An 18,093-nucleotide genomic window follows, 5' to 3' on the forward strand; every position below is an offset into this window, starting at 1 on the left:
TCGCTGAACAATAACAACAATGGAGGAGAAATTAATACTAAACTCACACAGACCTGCAGGTCCATCCTCACTCCCCACGTGCTTTAGCCTTTCCCTCATTCAGATAAAGTTCTCTACCTTGTGCCAACATTTTAACTTCTCCAACTAGTCCATACTATAGCAACCATTCATTCATTCATTCTTTTTCTATTACCGCTTATCCTGTTAGGGGTCGCGGGGGTGCTGAAACCTAACCCTGGGAGAGAGGTGGGGTTCACCCTGGCCTGGACAGGTCACCAGACTATCACAGGGCTGACACATAGAAACAGACAACCATTCACACTCACATTCACACCTACGGACAATTTAGAGTCACCAGTTAACCTCCATGTCTTTGGACTGTGGGAGGAAGCTGGAGTACCTGGAGAAAGCCTCCCTTAATTACTGCAGGGGGATCTCCACCACTGCAACTGCTCTAATTTATATTAGTGCAATGCCGTTCAAAACATGCCTGTCCTAAACGTGGCCTGTGGTATTGCACACAGGCTGCACACAACTTCACAGTCAACACTGCGCTCCTGAGCAATACATCTGGGCCCAAAACAGCTGATTTTTTAGGATATTTAGATATGAAAAATATTAAATTGCATTGCTTATGTCATTTATTATACTCCGGAAAAAAATTAACAAAAGGCCGTCAAAGCACAAATAGGCTCCGCGGGGCATCAGTGGCTTAGTGCATAGAGCAGGTGCCCCATGTACAAACACTCTGTCCTTGCTGCAGTGGCCCAGATTCAATTCCAGCCTGTGGCCCTTTGCTGCATGTCGTCCCCTCTCGCTCTCTCGCTCTCTTTCCCCTCCACACTAAAACTGTCCTTTTCATTAAAGGTAAAAATGCCCAAAAGTAATCTTAAAAAGGCAACATAATGGTATAATACTTACTGTTTACTTTTACATTCTACGACTGCATTTACCTGACAGAGACATGTTACAGGCTACCAAGTGCATTGTAGATTCAAACACTGGTGAAACACAAGGTATTAAGTTCCAAATAGGTGTTTAATTATTTTAAGTTAGTATGGCAAAGAAAACACACCCAAGTTTTCAGCCACTCCCAGTCAGAAACAGTGTGAAGTACATCGGATGAACGTTTCTCAAGATATGTGCATATACAGACAGAGATCCTTTGCTTTGTCATTAGATGAATCAAATGACTACATGTTTGTGAAAGATGTCACTTGTAGACGAATCTACAGAGCATTAGCACACGACTCCATATAGCTGATGGAAACTAAGAAGTGTTTTGGCATTTTTCAGCTCAGTGTTTTGGTTTACAGCTTCAGCTTCACAGGTTTGGTTCAGTCTCAATACGTTGTTTCTTGGCTGCAGCAGGCAGCTTTGTTCAGAGAAACCCACAACACATTCCTGCTCAGCAGCGAACAGCAGACGGACAGTTTATCAGTCAACAGCTGGTGGATGCTTAGAACACAGCTTCATTCACTCAGCATGAGTGAAATAATTTAAGACACAAACTACTTGTGTTCATTTGTCGATATTGTGCAATGCCATGGTAATTACAACCTACTGCATCCATGGCATCACCAAATACTTCTTGGCGAGATGTTTGGCTGACTGATGCATCATATTCTTAACATGACGAAACTATTCATGAAGTGCGTCAAACATTTCATCGTGTGGTCTCTTAAAATTACTAATGCATGTAATCTCGCCAACGCAGGAACAGTTGACTCAACTAACCATGAGCGTGCACGCATGCACTCACGTCATAGGTGCGATCCGGTACTTAAACAAATAGCACTACTTCCCTGGTGCAGTTTAAAAACACAGAGGGAAGTGTTGTGTGTAGTTTGAGAGACCTTTTCAGTGATAACTGATAAGTGTTAACTCATCTGAACCATACTGTTGTTTTTCTGTGTTCACCACGACGCCCACTTTGTTTGTTTTCTCTTGTGAAATCTTTCCAAATTTCTACCTGCTGCAGCCTGCAGACACTCTGAGCCTGTCAGGACTCAGCAAGCAGCTCAGGTGTTTTATCAGGTGGAGAAAACAACCTGGCAGTCAACAGGGATGGAAAATCACAAGTACTGTACTAAAGTACACTGTTGAGAAGTATTTTCATTCTGTGCTGCTGTATACTTCACCACATTTCAGAGACTTCTTGTATTTTTTACTTCACTACGTTTATTTGACAGCTCTAGTTACTTTTCAAATTAAGATTCTGCATTAAAAACCTGTTAAAGGTTACACCAGTGGCTGGTCCAGTTTGGCCCCATTGTCATGTCTCAGATGTCTGTGTGTTGTGGTATTGTTTAAAAAATATGATACGTGTACCCTTAAAATGATACCAATACCAACAGAGTACTTCACTTGATACTTTTTTCCTACTTTATTTGATGCCCAGCATGTGAATAGAAGCATTCAGATGTGTAGTTTTGGTGGCATTTTGGCACGCTGAACTGCCAACTCAATCAAATACACCACACCACAGACTGTATGGGCTGTAGCTGCTTTGGTAGTGGGCCAGTCGCACGTCTGTTAAATCAAAGAAAACGTACAAATAGTCAATTGTTTTCTACATCTGGGTACAAAAAGAACTGAATGCAGGTATTGTTTGGCTTGAGAAGGCTGGCACTTCTTGGTACCGGGTTAATTTGGTTAATACCTTTTTAAAGGTATCAAGTACCGACACCCAAATATTATATAAATATATATAAAAAAGTCAAGTATAGTAATACAAACTTGAGTAGCAACACTTTGGCCCTGTTTCCAACAAACACTTTCGGTATGGTACCTTTGGAACCAACAGTAACCCTTCAGACATGGTACCTAGACTCTAACGTCTCCACCGTAAACAGTACTCTTAAATCGTCCACAGAACGAGGCTGCACGCCGACATTTTCAGAACAAATTAGAACAGGCTGCAGTGAGAGTCTCTCTCCATGGGATATTTAAAAATAGCAGGTTTGTGTATTTAGTCCTTCTCAGGCAAGCTCCGGGGTTTAGTGTTGCTGTAGCCCACAGGAACAACACTCTGTGACGCTTTTTTTTTCTCCGAGTGAGGATTAGAATATATACAGTTCACATAATATATATTTTTACATGCTTGAAGATCCACTCATTACTAAAAGTGTCTGTCATATAAAAACTAAAGTGATGATCAAAGCTGTCACAGTGAAATTTAAGGTGTGCTGATGGATTCATGTCATCAACTCATGCATTGAGTAACATTACAAGTTAACGTTCCACCTTAAAAGTCACCGGCAGTCGGCCCAGTGAATGAAGTTATTTTTTCTCAGACTCCAGCTGCTGTGAGAGGCAGCAACACATCCTTTCATTTTATAGTTACAGTTTACTAATAAAACTCTCCACAGTATGAACAGTGGTTACATGAGCCTCAAAACCAGACACAACTCAGCCCTGAGCAGAGTGACCGTCCTCTACTGACCAATCAGACTGCAGTGTTCACAGCTCCACCTTTTAGTACCAGATCTGTGTGCTAGGTACCCCAACAGAGGGGGGACCAAACATGGGGACGCTAAGGAACGGTTCCATTGGTACCATCCACAACTTTTCACTGTGGAAACGGAAACAAAAGCGTACTGAACTGTAACGTACCATACTGCTCGGTGGAAATGGGGCTTTCGTTTTTTTCTTCTTTCCTTCCCTCATTAATCATCTCGAGACCCCTCAGATTTATCTTGTGATGCTTTGGAGGGGCCTGACCCCTGTGTTAGGAACCACTGGACCACACTACAGAACTTCAGCTTTTTTAAGGAGGTTAAACTCGCTCCACCGACCATGTAAAATATTATAATAAGGTACCAAAAGTACTTGTTCTGCAAATTCTTTAATTACATTTTAATCACAATACCTCTTCTCTTTTACTAAAGATTTTAATGAATGAGTTTACTTGTAACAGAGTACATATACATCATGTTATTGGTACTTTTATTTAAGTTATAAATCTGAGTACTTCTTTCATTACTGGTTCTGAATCTTGAGTAAACACAGAATGGAAAGTTGCACCTTTTTGGGCGTTTCAGTGTTAATCTGTTCAGCGGTTGTTTGGAGCTGAGATGTTTCTCTGAAGGCTAAATGTGTAGAAGCGTCATCTGACCTATTGTGTAATCTGTACCTGGAGTGACTGACTGGAGGAGAACGATGTGTGTCCTCATCATGTTGGCATGACTGTCGGTGGGAGTGGTTTGACTGCTGCTGGAGAGTTGAGACCTGTCGGCTGATTCTACAAATCAATAAATTATATTCTTTCTAATGACAAAAGCTCCCCTTTTATTTTGGAAGGTGATGGCAGCTGCTGTCAGCCTTGTTCTGTTTAATTTAATTATCTGTTTCCTTAGAGACGGACCGGATACACACACACATATGACCCGGATCATATGAGCTGTATTAATGAGCACATTGTTTTAAAATTGGTTTTCAGATTTTTAAATGGAAGGTCTGAACTTTTTAGTGTGAAACAACAACGACAGATAAATGATCAGTTTGTGTTCTGGCCGGTGGTTGTTGACAGACGGGTGACTGTCTGAGGCTCCGTCTCTCTGAGCTCATAAGGGGATTAAAGTGGTTTGGACTGGACGTACACACACACACACACACACACACACACACTCTACCTCTGTGATTCTGTCTTGTCTTTGCGTTTCGCTCTACACTTTGATCTTCTTGATGGACAGTGTTGCTTCCAGCCTGTTTGCTCTACTGGCCGAAACATGTGAGCATCAGCAGGCTGTGTGTCTGTGTGTCTCTGTCTGTGTTTGTCAGAGGTCATGTCGGACACACTGAAGCTGTTTTTTGTTCTCGGGCTTCTGTTTTATTGCCTTGTGTCTGACCGTTTGTACATTTTGGTGCTTTTTGTTGTTGTGCAGGTGTCCAGAGAGCAAACAAGAGGAAACAACGGTAACACTGCCAACATGGACCAGATGCTAGGAGGTACATATTTCAAATGTTTTGTGAAGTAGTTCTGGGGCATTTTATATCTGTGTGATCAAAGGAAATGAGTTTGAGTTTGAGAGAGAGAGATAGGGAACAGCATACTACAAATGTCTCATACCAGACTCAGAGCAGGGACGTACAGCACTTCAGAAAAAGTCTACAACAAATTAATAAGGTTTATTATTATAAAGATAATTTTTATTTATTATAGACCGACACTAAGTATCCTTACCTAATCACATTTATTATTCTGGTGTATGCTGTGTACATACACTAGACTTGCTGACTTTGCTGCTACTAATCACACCGTTGTTAAAGATTCTTTTTTATGATTAAACCTTTTTTTTTGCCCTTTCAGCATTTGAAGATACACTACATTACAAATATACAAACTCTTTTATAGATTCTGTTTTTACTTCTATTTGATCGGGGTCCATACAGACCGGGGCGAGTCTAATGAAAGGACTTTCAAGTACTTTTTCAAGAACTAAGTAAAAAAAAATGTCTGATTTTCAAGGCATTCCAGTGCTCAAATTTCTGAGGACCAAATTCAATTACTTCAAGCAGCTCAAGCATCTTGTTCCAACCCTGTATTTTTTTATTTATTTTTTTTTACTTTTCTCTATTTATCTGTATTTATTTCTGTCCTTGTGTTGCTGTGACAGTTAAATTTCCCCTCTAAGGATCCATAAAAGCTTCAAATAACCATTTTAGCGTGGAAGAAATTCCCAATTGCCGACTAATTCTACAATTAATTAAAACTACAAGTATCCAGTGTTTCCAGTTTAATTGTGGAAAAGCCATAAATAGATATAGTCGGTACTTCCAAACATGATTACAGTGTTACTTCTTAATGGCATACATAAGTATTTTACATCAGAGTACAGTGATGTACTTTGTAGTTTACTAACATTTAGACCTATGAATATATAAATACTGAGCCTTCTTTTTCTTTTCTCGCTTTATTTAGCAGCTAAAGGACCATCTGTTTTTCTTGGATCAATATTTACTCTCTCCTCAGCTCCATTTTAAACTTACAATCATCAGCTGGTCTGAAATACAACCCTGAATGAATGATGATGTTGCTACACGTCTGATGGAGGTTTAAATAGGCAACTCTTCACTAACACGTTTGCCAAATCAACTTCAAAAGGTGATAGTTAATTTGAATGTTTGTTTTTTATAGTTTAATAAAGGTTAAATAAAAATATTCACATTTTAAGTATATGTTGGATACATGTATTTCTAATTTAAACCTAAAGAAGGGTATAACAGATTTTTGTCTGCATGTTCTGAACACATATTATTGCCTCTTAGGTGGATGTGGCAAACTTTATTTTACACATCCAGCATCTACAGAGCAACATTAGCATTTGTTTGGAGTCATGTTTGTGTCCAAATCATGAATGACGGTCCAATATTAACTCTCTTTAAGCTCTGTTTTTGGTCTCCATCAACTCCCAAGGGAAATATCTCTCTCTTTAGCTGTTAAACACTCCACTATGTTGACCAGGTAGCCTCTAACTGTGTTTGTCTGCTGTTTGCTGCTGAGCAGGTAGTGTATAGTGGTAGTTTTTAAAAGTTTTTTCTGCTGAACACAGCTGCCTGTAAACAAGATGGAGCCTTAACAGTGAACTTTGGAGCCAGAAAATCGAAACCGCACACTGAAAGATGCTAAAACACTCCGTAGAGCTGCAGAGCCCCGTGATAACTCCCTTGTGATTCATTGTTAACATGAAAATATTGATCATAGCTGCTTTAAAAACAAATGTGAAAGCTGCTCTAATGACCTCACACACCCAAAACCCTCATCTGCACATCCAGCATTGTTCTCTGGGACTTTTCAATTAGTCACAAAAACAACCCACAATGCGTCGTGTCCTCCTGCCTTCCTCTGGATGGATTACATCCTTCCCAGAAGTGAGCGCTGCAGAAACACAGTGATCAGCAGACCGCCTCAGAGAGCACAGGAAGTCAGACAAAACCCCCTCACTTTCCTCCACACTGCACACGACTCCTGACCTCATGTTCCCGTCCACAGCCTGCATGACTAACCAGCAGAGTCTGCACTCCGTCTGAACTGGGATGGGTGGAAAAAATAAAAATCCTGGACAGAAACGTGAAGTCTTGTGATGCAGACTTCACCAAACGTTCCCAACAATTAATAGAATGAGTTTGTGGTTTTGCAAGCTACAAGTTTTTCAACCAGTTTGAGGGAACAAATCTCAGCCGTGATGCTTGAAATGATGTCTGCTGTGCTGGGAAACCTCACTTATGTTGTTAAATAAAGTGAGGTTTTAAAGTACAAGCTGCTCTCTGTGATGATCTGTGGTTAAAGTTTAAGTACGACATTCAATCTTTTACATCGTCAGTATTTTGTGTTGTTGTACCAGATGGAAGTCTTGCAGAGTCGACTCCTCTCCGGGACAGGATGGCCCTCTACCAAGCTGCCATCTCCAAACAAGAAGTTTCTCCCTCCTCGGTCAATGTGAGTGCTCCCTGTCAATCACGCTCCGTCCCTCAAATTACCACTTTCAGCTGCTGAGTAACCTCAGCACACAGCATTTTATAGCTATTTATTCAACCTTGATTCATTCCTTATCATTGAGTATCTGATGCTTCTTTCAATGTAGCTTCTATTGTGTACTGTTTTTATTTAAATGTGTTTTAATGTGTCTTGTCTTGATGTGACACGTGATGACGCATCTTTTTAATAGCAGATTGTCCACATGCAAAGATGGCCGTAGAGATGTCTGCCTTCTCTCTAATGTAATGAAACCATATGGCACTTGGCTTGTGGTAGGAACTATTTTCTTTCTAGAGAACAACTGAATAACCACCAAGGAAGCGTGCATTTACCTACTCATGGACGAGAGGCTCATGCTCATGATAGCAACACCAATGGCGTCCTCCTTGGGTGGGCTGTAATGTTAGCTAGCTCAGTGGTGCTAGGTCAGCTAGCAGTAGATGCACACGTCCTTCTGCACAGTGATTCAGTTGGCGGGTGTAGTTTGGTAGAAAGAAAATAGTTCCTACATAACTCACAGCAAGGTCTGTGGATAATCTTGAGTGATCAGGTCATGATTTCTGGAAAGAGACATTGTTTTTAAAATGAGATCTTACTATATAATGATGAAAACTCTGTGTGTGTCTGTTCCATGTTTTTCTCCTCACTGACTTGGTCAATCCATGTGAAATTTGGCACAGTGGTAGAGGGTCATGGGAGGATGCCAATGAAGCAATATTACATCAATTGGCCAAAGGGGGGCGCTATAGCAACTGATTGAAATTGCAAACTTTGAATGAAACTTTGCACAGAGATGCCTCTCCTCATGAGGAACACATTTGTCTCAAGAACCCATAACTTCCGGTTATATAGATTTTCCGCCATTTTGGATTTTTTGAAAAACATTTCAAATCGATCTCTTCCTAGGAAGTTTGAGCGATCTGCATGAAACTGGGTGAACATAATCTAGGGACCAATATCTAAAGTTCCCTCTTGGCAAAAGTTGGAAAACTTACTAAAACTGAGCTTCTATAAGGCAATGAATATTGCGGAGGGCGTGGCTCATCACATAAAGGTGTATAACATCTCAAGGGTTTCACCCATCACCACGCAACTTTGTAGGCATATGACCACACATAATCTGAGGGGACCCCTCCATTATTGACCCCATCAAACAAAATGGGGGCGCTAGAGAGCTCATTTCTTATCTAGGCCTAACCACCATATGGATTTTTACTAAACTTGGTAGATATGTAGAACAGGACGCCTCAAGGTGACTGGAGAAATTTAACTCTAATTGGCAACTGGGTAGCGCTATAACAACAGAATAATGCTTCAAAATGGCTAAAATGCGACTGATCACTGTGGCTCCCCCTGTGGACCAATGTTGTTGTTTTTTTCTAATGTTTGGTATGACTAAGTCATGGTATGGTATGCTGTACATAATTACAGAAACTGTCAGTGTGTCATTCTGTCAGTCAGTCATTCTGTCTGTCCCACGTTTTTCTACTCACTGACGTGGTCAATCTATGTGAAACTGCACATAGGCATTGAGGATTGCGACGAAGACGCAGTGCGCGTTGAAAGCGTTTTTGCACCTTATTAAATATTTGAGTGAATCATGTCCTCCAGTATTTTCTTTGGGCGCAATCCCTGTAAAGTGGCTCATTGAACTGTTTGCAGTATTTTTATTTTTTTGGCACTGTGAGCACCATAAACCGAGTGCCATCTAGTTCAGTTGTATTGGAGAGAAGGCAGACATCTCTATAGCCGATATCTCCAACACTCAGCAACTCACCGCCAAAAAATGTAGACTGATAATGATGATGATAGTTTTTTTCTTTAATTTTGGGGTGAACTGTCCCTTTAAGTTTAAGCAGAAATAAGTGAAATGTCCTGTGTTAAAGTTTTACTGATGTAAAAGTACAAAAATATCTGCATCAAACTTTACTCAAAGTACCCATAGTAAAAGTACTCAGTGTGCAAAAGAGCTATTTCAGAATCACATACATTATATAAATGGTTAATAATTATGTACGCATTAACGTGTTCATTCATAATTCTGAACATCCTCTCATGTTTCTCTCAGAGTGATCAGCTGGACGGTTTCTGTGGGAAGCAGAAGGAGAACGTTCCTCCGTGCACTCTGGACCTGGTGAGGAGTCTAACAATAATTAATATCTGTATGACTTTAGATGATTATAAATGACTTCATATTTCAGAAATGGTGGATGAGTCACTTCCTCCCACGTCTGAACATGTGATGGTTCATGATGTAAAACGATTTAGCGATTGACCAGGATTGATTTGTTCTCTTGTTACAGACTCCAGAGTGTGAAGCAACCAGCAGAAAAGGTTTAACCTCAGAGAGCAACGGTAATTTACTTTCCATGTCTTCATATGACAGGAATTCTCTCCTCTAATGAGACGTTGGCGAGCGGCCCATCATTAGAGCGGATGTTTGGGTGTAGTTGATGGAAAACAAACATTTTAACCACCTAAAGTAGATTTTTTCAAAGAACCCAGTCTGTTAGAGTCACTCAGAAATGACAGAAACGTACATTTATTTATTTTTTGTTAATTTATCTACATTTTTAGTCCTGCACAACTGCTTCATTTCGACTCCTGAGCCTCCACCGTGTCGGTTTATATGTAAAGGTCAACTGTGCCTGTAATAAACATGAAAACAGCTCCATCTAGTGTTCAGAACACATCACTACCTTTTTCCTCATACTGGTCATGTTGATCCAACAGGTTCTGCTACTGGCACTCCTGCATCCTCCAATCAGAGAGACTCCTCTCAGCCCAAGACTCCCAAAGTGAGTGCTCACAGGAAATGCCTTCAAAGAGGAACAATACACATTAGTGTTGGGAATGAATGAATTAACTCTGTGTGTGTATGTGTGTGCAGGGCTTCCGTCTGCCTGCGAGAGAGACCTGTGTGTCGTGTCTGAAGACGGTTTATCCCCTGGAGAGGCTGGTGGCCAATCAGCACGTTTACCACAGCTCCTGCTTCCGTTGCTCACACTGCAACACCAAACTCAGGTGAGGACGGCATCGACGAAATGATGGTTTCAGAAAGAGAGACGGAGGGAGATGACTGTCTCTGGACTGAGTTCACTTTTTCAAAACTCTTCACACAGTTTTCTGTCAAGCACAACAGTTAATCCAAATTAAAATCGAACATAAGATAAACCTTCACTGATCCTCAGCAAGAAAATCAAGTTCTTGTAGCAGCACAAAGAGCAACAGGTACAGATTAATTGTGCTCTCAAACGTACGAGGATGAATGAGTTGGTTGGTTCTTGTCATTGTGCGTAGGTGTTTTAATATTTCTACATGTTAATGTGTATCTTTATGTTTTTATTTTGTGGTGGTTTGGCTATAACTTTTTGTGTGCTGCTGTCTTGACCAGGTCTTAACAGGACTTGCCTGGTTAAATAAAATAAAATAAGATGAGGTGAGAAAGCAAAAGAAATACATTACAAGAGGTATATAAAACTAAAATAAGAATCTAATTTTAAAATTAGAAACTATGCAAGAACATTTGGAGACAAAAATTACAGTGTAAAGCGACAGTAGTGTGACTGAAATGCACTAATGCAACCAAAGCAAGACGACTAGCTAAACTGGTAGCATGACACATTATATATCCCTGTACGTATTCTAGTTAACTTTTAATTTTATAAGCCAAGATTCCATCACATAAAAGGACACGTCTTTATAGCATAGATTGTGCGGTCTCACAGTGTTAGTCACAGAACTGCTGCTTTACTTTCCTGAACTCTAATGGTTACACTGCTAATGTTCAACCAGATGTGTGTCACCACAGTGTGGGGGAGTGTGTGCAGATGAAAGCTAGATGACTCTCAACACATTATTGATGATGTGTAATGACACCATTTGTGTCACGCGTTAGATTTTTGCTGACAGCACAAGCGGGAGTTCCCAGAATGCCGACAAGGGCGGGATGGGCTTCACATTCAGTGCTGTATGGCAATTAAAAAAATGTTATTGTAGGTTTTGAATATAAATTTAAAAGTTTTAAAAGAGTATGTAAACATGTAAAAACAAGGCCCTTAAAACAGTTTTGAGTTTGAGTGAGAAAATGATTCATGAAGTTTTAAAGATGTGTCGACTGCTTTTTTTTTTATTTATTTTGCGGGCTGCACTAATATGCAAAAAAAAAATCATTGCAATTATTTTTGACGGATAGTGACATTGTAATATCATGACTTCTTTGTGGGAATGGTAATTTTTTTTTTTTTTTTTTTTTTGCATTTCATTTTCATTAAAAAAAAAAAAAAGTATAAAAATGATGATGTGATTTTTTGCTGTGGTACCACACAGGCATGTTACGTCTGAAAAATGATTTGGGCGTCGGTGGCTTAGTGGTAGAGCAGGCGCCCCTTGTACAGGGCTGTTGCCGCAGCAGCCTGGGTTTGACTCCAGCCTGTGGCCCTTTGCTGCATCTCTCTGTCTCTCTCTCTCTGTCTCTCTCTCTCACTTCACTGTCCTATCAATTAAAGGCAAAAAATGCCCTAAAAAATATCTTAAAAAAAAAAATTTGCAGCTCCTGTGATTTGGATATTGCACTAGATAGAGTGATAATTGTGCAACCTGGGATTTTTTTTTTTTTTTTAATAAGGCTTTTTTTTTTCTTGATAATTCAATAAGATGCACAAAGCATCAACAAACAAACCAGAATGAACAAGGACAGAAATCAGCCCCACCAACCCAGAAACAACTGAGAGAGCCAGACCAGCGAAAGAAAATAAAAGACAAAAATGAAAAAAGAAAAAATAAATGAAAAAGAATATTACAACCAGAGCATTTATTGTGTTAAAATAAAAGTTCTCCACAGTTAAGTCCACACTGACTTACATTATTATTTGTGAAAAGTTTGGAAAAAGTGAAATAAGTACTTAGAAATGTACGTTACAAACAAATCAGTGACAGCAGGACATAAAATCTGGAGTACATCCAGCTGCTGTCAGCACTATAAAAGATATAATACTCCTCACCTTGTTGTAGCAGCTTGTTTGTATTTTCTAACTCCTGTTTCTGTTCCCCTCCTGGTTAGTTTGGCGAACTACGCCTCCCTCCACAACAACGTCTACTGCAAGCCGCACTTCTGCCAGCTCTTCAAGGCCAAAGGCAACTACGACGAGGGCTTCGGCCACCGGCCCCACAAGGAGCTGTGGGAGAGCAAAGGGGAGAGTGGCGAGACCTTGCCACAGCCCACTACTCAGACCAAGCCAAAGAGCCCGGCCTCAGACCTGGACAGCCCCAGTGTGGAGGACTCCCCGCTGGCTAAAGTCAACGTGCTGACAGCCAATATGGAGGCTCTGGGTCAGGGATCGGCAGAGAAGAGTGACAGACCCACTGAGACCCGCAGGCTGAAAATCTCCTGGCCGCCACGCACAGAGGGGGACGACTCACCTGGCCGCAGTGGAGCTGCAATAACCACAGAGGAGGGCTCCGCCAGCAAGCCCATCAGACCCAAGTGGCCCCCAGAGGACGACTCATCCCCAGAACAGCCCAGAGAGACGCCCTGCCTTCGCCGCACCTCCTCTCTGAAGGAGCGCAGCCTGCCCTTCACACTGGCAGAACAAGCTTCTGCTCCTGAGGCCAGAAAACCGCCTCCTCCTGTGGACGACCAACAGCTCAGCCCTGAACCCACCAGCATGATGGAGCTGCAGCACGGCGGCCAGTCGACAGACAGCCAGACACCCACCGAGGACAGCTGTGTGGACGTCCACACCAGCTCAGGAGAGGAGGAGCAGGAGGGGGAGATGAAGACTGAAAACATGCCGGACCATCAGGAAGATGACACCCCAGATGAACAACCTGAGGAGGAGGAGGAGCAGGAGGAGGAGGAGGAGCAGGAGGAGGAGGAGAAGATGGAGGATGAGGAAGATGGAGGTGTACTGGAGGAAGAGATGCCACCTCTGAAGCTGCAGGAGACGCCGACAGACATGTCGTCTCCTGAAGGTGAGGTGGAGGCCAGCCGGTCGTCTCAGGATGTGGGATTCTGGGACAGTGAGGAAGTGGAGGATAAGGAGGAGGTGGAGCAGCAGCAGGAGGAGGCGCTGACGGTGGAGGAGATGATCAAAAGAAACCGATGCTACGAGGACGAAGAGGAGGAAGAGGATGTATAAACTGATCTATCAACAACATGACAGCCGTGGACACCTGGAGGACTTCATGCCATTCCTTCTTCTTTTAGATGTTTTCTTCTTCTTCTCTTCTTAAAAGAGAGTTGCTGCAGTCTCTAGTGTGAACTCTACTGAATTCTTTGTGCCTCTGACACCTTTGAAGCCATTCCTACAGGATAGTTTTTACAAGACCGTGTCGCTCTGACATCGTTTGTTTTTTAATGTACAATATTTAAAATTACTCCCCATGTAATGAATATTTTTAGCACAGAAACGTCCAAATGTTATGAAACATAGAGAATTATTTTTGTGTACATGGCTTTTGTAATTTTCTATTTTCATTGAACGCCTCCTAATCTGGACTGAAACTGCTGTTATAAGCACCAGTAACATGATCCTCTTACTGTTCTTATACCGTGATATGGGATCATTACAGTTTATGTAGCGTCTGAATGGAGTCATTTTTGGTAGGAAAGCTACAAGACGATGTGCTAAATGTTGTAACACATGCCACTCTGTTTTAGAAAAGAAGCCCAGCACTTTGATCTGTAACCATAGCTTTCGACAACTTCTGTGGAGAATACATCTGTCACCTTCTTCTCTTTTCAGTTGCCATTCTGTATGTACGTGTTAAACTTAAAAAACGCTTTGTTCTTTTTGACTTACAACTGGATCTGAATAATGTTGTTCTGTTGTTTTTAAACCAGGGGACCAAATACTCTAGATTACTTACTGCTGTTTAAATAAATTGTTATATACAAAACATTTTGTCTGAGTGTCTAATCCTGTGTCAACTGGGACTTTAAGACTTTTTAAGACCTTTTTAACACCATCTTAAATTAAATTTAAGACCAAACCTGCAATGGAAATACGCATTATATACACTCACCAGCCACTTTATTAGGTACACCATGCTAGTACCAGATTGGACCCCCTTTTTAATTCTTGGTGTCACAGATTCAACAAGCTGCTGGAAACATTCCTCAGAGATTTTGGTCCATATTGACATGATGACATCACACAGTTGCTGCAGATTTGTCGGCTGCTCATTCATGATGAGAATCTCCCGTTCCACCACATCCCAAAGGTGCTCTATTGGACTGAGATCTGGTGACTGTGGAGGCCATTGGAGTACAGTGAACTCATTGTCATGTTCAAGAAACCAGTTTGAGATGATGTGAGCTTTGTGACATGGTGCGTTATCCTGCTGGAAGTAGCCATCAGAAGATGGGTACACTGTGGTCATAAAGGGATGGACATGGTCAGCAACAATACTCAGGTAGGCTGTGGTACTAAGACAATCTCCCCCACACCATTACACCACCAGCAGCAGCCTGAACCGTTGATACAAGGCAGGATGGATCCATGCTTCCAAACCATCTGAATGTGGCAGCAGAAATCCAGACTCATCAGACCAGGCAACATCTTTCCAATCTTCTATTGTAAGACTCTGAGTCTGTTTAGACCAGGGGCCGGATTCACAAATATATGGGAATACTCTCAAAGCTCCTGATTTAGCCTGAAAAAATTAATAAGGAGTCCTAGCTTAGGAGTGATTTAGGTAAGTTCTCAGAGCAACTCTGAGAAGGAAGGGAAAGAAACTGGTGACCTGTTCAGGGTGAACCCTGCCTGTCACCCAGTGTCAGCTGGGATAGGCTCCAGCCCCCGCGACCCCTATCAGGATACGCAGTTATGAAAAAATTAATGATGGAAAGAAGGGGGAAAGGGGTACAGTCAGTGTTGAGTGCATAAGCATAAGTTTGAATTGGTGGATTTGAAGGATGTTATGTTGTCAGACTGTTGAATGTGTGGAGGTAGGGAGTTGCAGAGCCTGGGAGCAGTGCAGCTGAAAGTCCTGGCACCCATGTGGTGCCACAGTAGTCAATAAGGGTTGTGACAAATGCATGGATCAAGACTTCAGTGCTGGACTGGTACAGTGATGGGCGGAGTCTGAGACCTCTACAGAGAGGTTATCAATGATGTGTGGGACTTGGGTGTCTTGGATTTTAGACGGGGTACTTTTTGAGCCAATGAGCAGGGCCGTGGTTTGCTGCCGTTGAGTTTCAAAAAGTTCCTGCTCATCCAACTCCTGGGCCCAATCCCAATACACCCCTTAACCCTACCACTTGCCCCTACCCCTCCGTTTTGCGCGTTCACACACAGGGGTAGGGATGTCCCGATTCTCATTGAGGCAGAGGGGAAGGGCGGAGTGCTAGGGCTATATGGCCCTCCAAACGGAGTTTTTTCAGAGGCACACTTCAAAAGCGAGTGCTACGAGAAATCTCCCAGAATGCCTTGTGAATCACCGGCAAGATGGCAGGGAAGGCTTCAGAGGCAATGAAAGAAAACCATAAATGTAAGTATTTTCTTCATAACTAAAGATTTAAAGACTATGATAACCATCGGAAATGTCGTTTCAATGTATTACATACAGTGCCCTCCAAAAGTATTGGAACAGTGAGGCCAATTCCTTTATTTTTGTTGTAGACTGAAAATATTTGGGTTTGACATCAAAAGATGAATATGGGACAAGAGATCAACATTTCAGCTTTCATTTCCAGGTATTTACATCTGGATCTGATACACAACTTAGAAGATAGCACCTTTTGTTTGAACCCACCCATTTTTCATGAGAGCAAAAGTATTGGAACATGTGACTGACAGGTGTGTTTTGTTGCCCAGGTGTCTCCCAATTACATTGATTATTCAAACAATAAATAGCACTGAATGTCTGAGCTCAGTTTCAGATTGGGTACGATAGGTTTTACCTGTGCAGACTGCATTTAGAGGTGAAACCAACATGAAAACCAGAGAGCTGTCTATGGGTGAAAAAGAAGCAATTGTGAATCTGAAAGAAGATGGACAATCAATCAGAGCCATTGCACAAACATTGGCCATAGCCAGTACAACCATTTGGAATGTCCTGAAGAAGAAAGAAACCACTGGTGTACTAAGCAACAGACGTCGAACAGGTAGACCAAGGAAAACATCAGCAGTTGATGACAGAAACATTGTGAGAGCTGTAAAGAAAGACCCTAAAACAACTGTTAGTGACATCAGCAACAACCTCCAGAGGGCAGGAGTGAAGGTATCACAATCTACTGTTCGCAGAAGACTTCATGAACAAAAGTACAGAGGCTACACCAGAAGATGCAAACCACTCATTAGCAAGAAGAATAGGAAGGCCAGGCTGGAATTTGCCAAAAGGTACAGAGATGAGCCTCAAAAATTCTGGGAAAAAGTTTTATGGACTGATGAGACAAAGATTAACTTTTTCCAAAGTGATGGAAAGGCGAAAGTTTGGAGAAAGAAAGGATCTGCTCATGATCCCAAACATACAAGCTCATCTGTGAAACACGGTGGAGGTAATGTCATGGCTTGGGCTTGCATGGCTTCTTCTGGGACGGGCTCTTTCATCTTCATTGATGATGTAACACATGATGGCAGCAGCAAAATGAACTCAAGTCTACAGAAACATTTTGTCTGCTAATTTAAAGAAAGATGCAACCAAACTGATTGGGAGATCCTTCATCATGCAGCAAGATAACGACCCAAAACACACTGCCAAAACAACAAAGGAGTTCATCAGGGGCAAGAAGTGGAAGATTTTAGACTGGCCAAGTCAGTCTCCAGACTTAAACCCAATAGAGCATGCATTTTACCTGCTGAAGAGGAGACTGAAGGGAGTAACCCCCCAAAACAAACAACAACTGAAAGAGGCTGCGGTGAAAGCCTGGAAAAGCATCACAAAAGAAGAATGCAAAAGTTTGGTGATGTCAATGGGTCACAGGCTTGATGCAGTTATTGAAAGCAAAGGATTTGCAACTAAATATTAAGTCTCATTCACTTTAATCTATTTGAAGTTTATATGTTCCAATACTTTTGCTCACCTAAAAATTTTGTGTTCCATTACAAATAATGCTATCTTCTAAGTTGTGTATCAGATCCAGATGTAAATACCTGGAAATAAAAGCTGAAATGTTGATCTCTTGTCTCATATTCATCTTTTGATGTCAAACCCAAATGTTTTCAGTCTACAACAAAAGTAAACGAATTGGACTCACTGTTCCAATACTTCTGGAGGGCACTGTACATTTGTTCTAACAAACATAACAAAAAAAAAAATCGCTAGTTGTGAGGTTTCTGGGTATGAAGGGTTGTCCCATTTCATAGGGGAATATTTCAACCCCTACCCCTTGTAACTTTGTTGCAAGGGGCACTCGAAAAAGAGGGGTAGGGGTAGGGGCGAAAATGAGAAATGGGATTGGGCCTTGATGTCCTTAAGGCAGGTGGCGATGGAGGTGGGAGGAAGGGCAGTGGAGGGTTCATTTGAGATGTTTATTGTATTATATCGTGTGACGTAAAACTCTTGATTCTGTCTTATAACAGATCTGTAAAACATTTAAAAGAATACTGATTAACTATCTAAAAAGCACACCTTATAAACCCTTCATACTGGCTGACCAAAATTAGCCA

At 41.6% G+C, this 18,093-nt stretch overlaps 1 protein-coding gene across 4 annotated transcripts in view; it reads left to right on the forward strand.

Annotated features, from left to right (window-relative positions):
- lima1a (LIM domain and actin binding 1a) overlaps positions 1–14,380 on the forward strand; it is a 35,545-nt gene extending 21,165 nt beyond the window's left edge. For all 4 annotated transcript variants that reach the window (XM_033629371.2, XM_033629369.2, XM_078169778.1 and 1 more), the window contains exons 5-11: positions 4,887–4,950; positions 7,347–7,441; positions 9,549–9,614; positions 9,784–9,835; positions 10,214–10,278; positions 10,371–10,504; positions 12,543–14,380. In XM_033629371.2, the coding sequence (XP_033485262.2) occupies positions 4,887–4,950; positions 7,347–7,441; positions 9,549–9,614; positions 9,784–9,835; positions 10,214–10,278; positions 10,371–10,504; positions 12,543–13,620 (1,554 nt within the window). In that variant the 3' untranslated portion in view covers positions 13,621–14,380. The remainder of the gene's footprint in view (positions 1–4,886; positions 4,951–7,346; positions 7,442–9,548; positions 9,615–9,783; positions 9,836–10,213; positions 10,279–10,370; positions 10,505–12,542) is intronic.
- Positions 14,381–18,093: the final 3,713 nt, after the last annotated feature.

Source organism: Epinephelus lanceolatus, chromosome 8 (genome assembly GCF_041903045.1).
Source record: "Epinephelus lanceolatus isolate andai-2023 chromosome 8, ASM4190304v1, whole genome shotgun sequence".
NCBI classification, from domain to species: domain Eukaryota; kingdom Metazoa; phylum Chordata; class Actinopteri; order Perciformes; family Serranidae; genus Epinephelus; species Epinephelus lanceolatus.